The 9,407-nt window shown below is 34.7% G+C and overlaps 1 protein-coding gene across 1 annotated transcript; it reads left to right on the forward strand.

Moving 5' to 3' along the window:
- The first annotated feature begins 338 nt into the window (after positions 1-338).
- On the forward strand, positions 339-5,866 carry LOC137828702 (glucosamine inositolphosphorylceramide transferase 1). The gene is made up of 4 exons (XM_068635383.1): positions 339-954; positions 1,221-1,343; positions 3,523-3,690; positions 3,833-5,866. The coding sequence occupies exons 1-4, from the start codon at positions 625-627 to the stop codon at positions 5,516-5,518; spliced, it is 2,307 nt and encodes a 768-aa protein (XP_068491484.1). The 5' UTR covers positions 339-624; the 3' UTR covers positions 5,519-5,866.
- Positions 5,867-9,407: the final 3,541 nt, after the last annotated feature.

Here is a 9,407-nt window from a genome sequence, read left to right on the forward strand (position 1 = left end):
CTTTCTAGTTTAATAAGTTAGGATTGAATTCAAAATTATGCATATAATAAATTTAACTTTCCCCATTCAAATTAAGGTAATAATGAAAAAAAATTGAAGTAATAGTTTTGAATATTAGATTAAAAGGAGTGTTATTTGGATAATTATTTTCTTACTGGTTAATTAGGTAATTTCGAGGAAAGAGAGAGGTTTTCCATGTTTTGTCTTCCGCGTGAGAGTTGAGGTGTTTGTCATTGGCAGCGAGTACTATTCCATCCCGTACGCGCGCAATTAACGTTGGACCAAATTATTGATAATTATCCAATTAATAAATGAATAGATTATTTAATTTTTGAAAATTTAAAGAGCGTTTTAACATTAAGTGCGAAACGGCATATATAGCAGACCACCGAGGTAAGGAAGGTCCAGTGGCACAATAATTTTTAAAATTACAAGCTTGCCCTTGCGAAATGAAAAACACGCAGAGAGAGGAAGGGAGAGAAAAGAGAGAGTAAGAGACCCAAAGAACAAAAAAACGGGTTGGGTTTGGTTGTGTTGTGGGAATTGTGGAATGCTGGTGACGGAGTTGCAACGTGCCAGGGTGGTGTGAGATCTCCCGGCGGCACCGAGCATTTCTCCGGGGAGATGGGTTCGGGGCAGATTGGCGGCGGGAGCGGCGGAAACGGTGGTTGTTCTAACAGCGGCAGCGGGAGTTGTTGTGATATGAGTGTGAAGTGTTCGTGTAGGTGGAGATTGGAGAACCAACAGTACTATAAGCGGTTACTTTCTTCGGGTTTCGTTTTCTTCTTCGGGTGTTTCGTTTTGTTCGGATCCATTGCCACCCTCTACGGCTGGGTCGCTTTTCCCCCTACAGTGCGCTCCTCTCTCAACGGTTGTCGTGACGACAATGAGGGTTCTTGGTCTATTGGGATTTTCTACGGTGACTCCCCTTTCTCTCTTAAACCCATAGAAGCTGTAAGTTTCTTCTCTTTTTGCCCCCACTCTTTCATCTGCATGTATGTGTGAATTTCTCCTTTGAAGTTCGTTTTTTTAAGATAAAAATTAGAAACAGATGATTTTTTTTGTTTGGGGGTATTTTTTTTAATTTTTTTTTTAGGTTGTTAGGAGTGATGGTTTGGTTTTGGTGGAATGATGGTTGTGAATTATTTAATTGAGTTTTTTTGTGATATGGGTGATTTTTTGCTGTTTTGGAGAGTGATGGTGGTGTTGATTGTGTGCAGGCGAATGTATCCCACGATGAGAGTGCTGCTTGGCCTGTCGCCAATCCTGTGGTGACGTGTGCTTCGGTTTCTGATGCTGGTTTCCCTAGTAATTTTGTTGCTGACCCTTTCCTTTTTATTCAGGTAATAATAATAATAATAATGATAACAACAATAATAATAATAGGTTCTTGTTGTCACCCTTGTTCCTTCCTTCCCTCATCATGTATCTCTCTGGTGTTTCTGATTCTGTGAAATAGTTGTTTTAGTACTTTCACCTTCTTTTTTCTTCTGTGTCAGCATGACGGACCTTTTTTTACTTACTGTTTTGTTTGCCAACTCTGTTCCTAGATTCAGTTTTGAATCTCTCGGGATAGAGACTTGATGTTGGAACGTTTAGGGAAACAGTGAAAGATAGTACGTCATGTTATTGTTACTATACTTGTCCGGGTTAACTTGCATGTATCTGGAGAGGAAATTGCTTGGAGCTTTAAATCTGACATGGAGCGATAGTGTGTTTCTGGGTGAGGGAACTCATGTGGTTTATGTTTGTCGGATGTTTTTCTTTTAGAAGTTAGCTGTAAACTTCATTAGAATTTTTTATCTCACACAAAAGTTAACTAAGTTGTTTCAATTTAAAATCAATTTTAGGCCCAAAATCAAATCTTTAGCAGAGAATCTAACATGTAAAAATTTACTAGAAATCATGTTACATCAACATGTTTTTATTTTGGATAATCCAAGGGAAAACCAAGCACACATATATAGTTTTTTTCTGCTGAAGGCAGGGAGCCTGGAGTTTTATATATGCAAGTAATATTTTCTTAGCTGCTTGAGATGATTTCCTTCTTGTTTATTTTATTGAGAGCCGCTGAAAAGTTGACGGGGAGTCCAGGATATGTCTGATTGTAACAATTGAAGTGTGAAATGAGATAGAAATTTATGATTAGGTAGGGCTCGCGTGACTTCCTGTATTTTGTTCTTATCTGTAAGGTCTTGCTCTTATCTGCAAGATAGCGAGGTCCTTACTAATATTGTGTGTCATACTTAAAGAGGATCGTAGCTAAACAACCAGTTGTTTGTAAGTACCTAATATCAGTATTCTATTTAACATGAAAAGTAGGCTTCTATACGTGTAATGGTTATAGGATTCTGTAGTTAAACAATCAGTTATTTGTACTTTTAAGTACCTAGTAGTACTTGTACTCTATATAACATGAAACGTAGGCTTCCTACTCGCGTATGTATATCTGTGTGTTGTAGCACAAAAGGGTATTATCCTTCTTTTTTTATTGTAAGAGGATATTTATTAAATCTTCTGAGTTTTAGTGTCATCATCAGTCAATAGCTTTAATAATGAGGGTTTTCTTTTGTTTAAAAAATGAATCAGTTGCTCTTATGGTTGTGTGTTTTATGTTTTATAATTGAAAGCAGGCTAATTGGAATGGATCCAATGATAGGGAATGCCTAGAACAGTTCCATAATCTCTATTTTATCTATATTTCCCCCCTTAAATTTACATTTTGATTAAACAAATGAGTCTTGTTCCTGATTTATTGCCAATATGGTTTTTCTTCCTTTGGGGACCGTCTTAATTTTTTAAAAGGAAACACATCACACGTTCCTTTGAAGTTCTTTTCTAAATTTATGAACAGTGATTCATTAGAATGTAACCTGAAGTTGAAGTGCTTTTCTAGGAGGATGGACAATTACTATGCATGGTGTCGTTTGAAGTGTTTAGTTCTTTTAAGTGTCTCAACAAAGAGCAGCCCAATGCATAAGGATCTCACCGTGTAAGAAAAATATCTTAAGTGTTGTTGTCAGGGAAAAATATAATGGGTGAGATGCTGAGATGGGTTTAATATTGGAGAAAGGGTGATATTTCTATGGACTTATTCTAACAAAATGAGTCATGCCTTTCAAAGTATAATTTCAAAAAAGGTAGAATTATTTTCTAATAATTTTCCCCCTCATTTTCTATCCCTAGTTAAAATTTGTCTGCTAAACTATCTATCAGTTTGTCCGTGATTCTGACATCAATGAGATTGCAACAATTTTTTATGCATCATACATATGTTAGTCCATTCATTCACCATAGTGTCTACTTTTTGTTTTAGTTGATATCCGAATCTCCAAGTGAAAAAGTTATAATTATTAAATAAAAATTATATATTTTTACTTATGCACATAGAAGAGTATGAATGATTATGCAGAATAGGTTAATATCTCATTTGGAGTTGTCTGCCCTTTTGAAGTTTGTTGTTTTCTATATGTATGGATAGTCATTAAGAACCTATTCACTCATATTGGCATTGCAATTCAGGGAAATACTTTTTACCTGTTCTATGAGACAAAAAATTCAATCACTTATCAAGGAGATATTGGAGTTTCAAAAAGTACTGATAAGGGAGCAACATGGCAACAGCTGGGAATTGCATTGAATGAGGATTGGCATCTTTCTTATCCATATGTCTTTGAGCATGATGGCCAGGTATTGCTCGTGAAAAAGATAATGTTCATGTTTAGTTATGAACATAATGCATATGATTTGTCCAACGCTCTTTTACTTAAACTAATTATTGTAGTCAATTGTAGTCATGATATTCATTTTTTTTTCTTGTTTATGACTTCAGATATATATGATGCCTGAGGGAAGCAAGAAGGGAGATCTTCGTCTCTACCGTGCAGTTAACTTTCCTTTGCAGTGGAGGTTGGCAAAGGTCATCATAAAAAGGCCCCTTGTTGATTCTTTTATCATCAATTATGGTGGGAGGTATTGGCTTTTTGGCTCAGATCATAGTGGTTTTGGCTCCAAGAAAAATGGGCAGTTGGAGATCTGGTACAGCAATTCACCTCTTGGTCCTTGGAAACCTCACAAGAAGAATCCCATTTATAACATTGGCAAGAGCTTTGGAGCTCGCAATGGAGGCAGGCCATTTAAATATGAAGGAAATCTTTATCGTGTGGGTCAGGACTGTGGTGATACATATGGGAGACAGGTACGCGTTTTTAAGATAGAAACTCTCACTAGTGATGAGTACAAAGAAGTTGAAGTACCCTCGGGCTTTGTTGAACCAAACAAAGGTCGAAATGCTTGGAATGGTGCTCGACACCATCACTTAGATGTGCAACACCTGCCATCTGGTGGCTGGGTTGGGGTCATGGATGGGGATCGTGTTCCTTCTGGAGATTCAGCCAGGCGATTCACAGTTGGCTGTGCTTCTGTTGCAGTTGCTGCCGTACTCATTGTTCTATTGGGTGTCTTACTTGGATTTGTGAATTGTATTGTCCCTCTAAATTGGTTCATTCACAACTCTGGAAAAAGGAATTTGACTCTCTTATCTTGGGAAAGGTCAAATATGTTATCTTCAAGGGTAAGGCGGTTTTGCAGCCGCCTGAACCGTGCCCCAACATTTCTGCGAGGTAAGATTAAGCATAATGCTTGTGCTAGGAGGTTTATTCTTTCCATAATATTTGCTGTGGGGGTTGTATTGATGTGCACTGGAGTGAAAAATATTTATGGTGGTAACGGTTCAGAAGAACCTTACCCGCTGAAAGGGCAGTATTCCCAGTTCACATTGTTAACAATGACCTATGATGCTCGACTCTGGAATTTGAAAATGTACGTGAAACACTACTCAAGATGCTCTTCTGTGCGGGAGATAGTGGTGGTGTGGAACAAGGGAGTTCCTCCGAAACCGAGTGATCTAGACTCTGCTGTACCAATAAGGATCAGGGTAGAGGAAAAGAACTCTCTGAATAATCGGTTCAGGGCCGATCCATTGATAAATACACGCTCAGTGCTGGAGCTTGATGATGACATTATGATGCCATGTAATGATATTGAGAGAGGTTTTAATGTGTGGCGTCAGCACCCAGATCGGATTGTTGGATTCTATCCTCGGCTCATTTCAGGGAGCCCTTTAAAATATAGGGGAGAAAAATATGCTCGGTTGCATAAAGGGTACAACATGATTCTTACTGGTGCAGCTTTTATTGATTCTCGAGTAGCTTTCAAGAGGTACTGGAGCAAGGAAGCAAAGCAGGGGAGGGAACTGGTAGACAAATATTTTAACTGTGAAGATGTGCTTTTGAATTACTTGTATGCTAATGCGAGCTCATCATCAAGGAGTGTTGATTATGTGAAACCAGCTTGGGCAATTGACACTTCAAAGTTTTCTGGTGCAGCGATTAGCCGAAACACGGAAGTGCATTATCAGCTAAGAAGTCAATGCCTGGTGAAATTTTCAGAGATGTATGGAAGTTTAGCTGGTCGTAAATGTGGATTTGACAGTAGGAAAGATGGTTGGGATGTATAGTAGGGAGTTTTTGTTATAGGAAGGTTCTTGCCAACTTTGTAATTTTCATCTTTGCGGGTATAAAGTCTTCTTGTTCATACTTGTACCCCACTGTGAATCTTATTTAGGGGGTTTTTTCAATAGAATGAATGTCTGCAACATGTAAATTGGTTCCATAATGGCCTTTTCATGTTATATTTTTTAATTTGTGCCTCCGACCCCCCGGGGGTGGTTTGTGATGGAAGAAGGAAACACAGGGAAAGATCAGACAAATGCAAAATAGGACTACAACTCTTTCCTAAAGACATTTCTTTCTCAGGAACTGTATAATCCTCCCATTCATTTTAATTTACATTGCTTTTCTTCTTAGATTGCACTTTGGTTTCTGGTTAAAGGAGGCGAAGATGAACTATGACGCATGGCATCACTAACACAAAATAGACCACTGTTTCCTCTCTCGGGAACAATAACTGTTTCTGCAATTTTCACCAATTCATATAAAAAGTCGGAAAAGTGTTCGCAAAAGCACACATTTATGGGCTGCATGTTTGGTCGAATGTTGGAATTAATTTTTTTTTATACCGTTGTGAAATTTCAACTTTTTATATATGGTTATTGAGATTGATAATAACCGAAGATGTTTATTAATGATTTTTTATTCAATTATTAACATTCTTAGGTAGAGTTTTCCCTTCAATTTGTTCGAATCAATCGTTAAAAATATTATTCTTGAATTATGTTTGATTAATATTTTTAAAAGGGAAAACATGTTTTTTGAACTATGTATCTCACGGAGAGGTGGGAAAGCAAAATTTCCAACTTAAAAAAATAATTTTTTTTTGGTGATAAAAATGTCATATTACTTTTATTATACCATTTAATGTGATGAATAATTAAATTATTAATAAACTACGTTACTCCTTTTTCCGTACAAAAATGTATAAATCTTTTTTAATAATATTTTTACAAATCAAACAAATTTTAAGCATTGGAATCATAATTTCTAGATTCACGATTCCTAAAATTCATTATATTTCCAAATCATGAAAAAAACTTAGCATACATGAAGTTTACACAGTAGTAAAATTCATAGATTACGGCTGATGTTGAAAAAAAATTAAACTTCATTTCCAAGAAATTATCCACTACCAATATCAAAAGTTCATTTGAAGTGGGTGAGACAAGTGGTTACTTCCATTAATACTCACTTCAATTTGTAATTTCGTTAATTTTTAATGACTTTATTTATTCTTAGTTGTGGAATTGAAAAATATTTGTTTTTTTTAATCATTGTCTTTAAAAGTTCAAAAAGTATCATTAATTATGCTATTGTTAATTATATATTTATTTTTTATCTAATACTTCATTTATGTATGTATATTTATATATTATGATAAGGGGTAAAATAAAATATTATATAACAATCTTATTTTGATAAAGAAAATTATTTCCACTGTTTGATATATTCAAAAAGAACTCTAAAGACACACACAAAAACAGAGGGGGTAAAGTTGTAGCTCTACCTATGCTTTAAAATTTATCCTTTCATTTTCTTTTTAACTTCTTTTAAAGTTGCTTTGTAGGAACTCCTAAGTGAATACTTTTTCTTGATTTTAATAAAACAGATGTACAATTTTTTTTATTTTACCATTTTTCTCTCCATATAATAAATGCATACATAAATTATTTTGTTCTACCAAGTGGTCTAATATCGAGACTATCCTATCCTAACATAAACACTATTATCCTTCTGGATATTTGACGCTATCCTAACATAAACACTATTATCCATCCGGATATTTGACACGTGGGCGCATCTCGGTTGATCCATCTAACAAACTTTATTCAAGATCATTATGAAATAATCACCTTTAAATCATAATTAAATGACAATTGGGTTCCATTGGGTGTGTCCCAACTCATCAATCGTACGCTATAAGGTTCATCACCACAACTATAAATTGACAAATCCACTCAGACCAAAGGTAATCCTAGAGTTATCTCACACTCAAACCTTGAAACTAACTTGAGTGTTCAAATGGCATTGCAGTACCCCTGCTAGAAAGATTGATAAGACCGACAACCGAAGATCCCGCCCCTGCAAAAATATTTTGGCACTCACTTGGGGGGTCGGGAGAAAACCTTACCCAGAAAGCCACATGGTAATCACCAGGAACATGACGAACAACAATAAGCACCCAACCAAGGAGGTGGAGAACCACCAGGAATATCTCATGCCAATGATAAGAGAAACGAGAAAAGAGCTAAAAATGCTGAAGAAATGGATATCCTTAAGAGAAAAAAACGAGAAGAAATAAGGACCCTTAAAGAGGAAAATGGCCATATGATGCAACAAATGAATATCACAACCATCCAAATCACACAGGACGGGAGTTAAGACCTCATAAAACCCAACCAACAAACCAATATGAGTACGGAAGCCAACAACTCTTACTAATGGAGCTCTAAACCACCAGTCTCCGCCAGTACTCTTGGGAAGTCTTCCCGTCACAGCCCTTTCATCGAGGTCATAATGGAAGTCTATCTTCAAAGCAACTAGAGAACACACTGGACAAATATGATAGTATCACCGATCCCGACAAACACATCAACGCATATGTCATGCATATTAGCTTGTACATTGTCGACAACGCCCTTCTCTACCAAGTATTCTCCTCACGTCCCTAAAAGGTGTCACACTGAGTTGATTTACACTATTGTCATCCCACTGCATCGATTTCTTCAACACCTTAATCAATATATTCGAAATGCAATTCACGACAAATAGACATCACCATTTAACTTCAATCACACTTGTCAACATAAAGTAAGAGAAGACAAAGTCACTACACGAAATTATTCTTAATATAAAGGTTGAATAAATTAATAATGTATATAAAATTATACAACTTTGTGATAGTTATAAATTATTTTAGTGGTATATTAGTTGATGGTATAAATTGTTTATTTGTTGACTTATGTAGATATTTATTGAAAATATCTTATTAGGTAATGATTATGCTATTATGATTAGATTTCATTGATCTTATACACCTTGTTAAAAAGTAGGTAGCACTTGAATAATGTTATCTTTAACATGATAAATATGGGATAAGTAAGAGTAATGTATAGATTTTGGTTTATTAAGATTGTAAATTTAATTAATGTTTGTGGCGTTTGAACCTATTTCTTAATCTACTGGTGGGGTAATTAAGTGCACAATGGGGGATATCTATGCATGAAACAAATTTTCAAACTAATTAAACAAAATTCAAGAGAATATAATTATTAGTCTGAGACATATAAAGATTAAGCCTACCACAAAAAATGTAATATTTCTTCAAGTCATTATTTTAGTTAAAATATATATGTTAGATGTGTATATATATAAATGTATAATTACCTAAGTTAACTTGAGTATAGATGCTTGGACCCCGTTCCTAAATCTCTCATATTAAGCTTTCTACAAACTACTGATAGTACAAGCAACAATCACATGCTAAAGACTGGATCATTTTATAATTAGTATTATTTATTTAATAATTAAAAAATTACTTACAGATTTTGAGAATATTCATGGCCAAAGATAAATAGTAAAATTTAATTTTTGTCAAATATATATACATATATGTAAATAGAAATTAAATGTTTAATTAATTAGATGTTAGTTTGTACATTTTAAAGAGTTATACAAATTAATTTGAAAGAAATGTGGAAATTGGTTAATTACCAACATATCATAAAATATTGAGAGAAGACTTTTTAAAAAAATTAATTAGGTTAGAAGCAGTAATAATTAAAATACACTAACTTCTATGGACTAAATAAGAAATAAAATAAATATAATTTACTTAAACATAAAAGGCCTAATTTTGTATTTGGTCATTTTCATTTGATCTAATTATAGTTT

This window comes from Phaseolus vulgaris, chromosome 7 (genome assembly GCF_000499845.2).
Source record: "Phaseolus vulgaris cultivar G19833 chromosome 7, P. vulgaris v2.0, whole genome shotgun sequence".
In the NCBI taxonomy this organism is placed as follows: domain Eukaryota; kingdom Viridiplantae; phylum Streptophyta; class Magnoliopsida; order Fabales; family Fabaceae; genus Phaseolus; species Phaseolus vulgaris.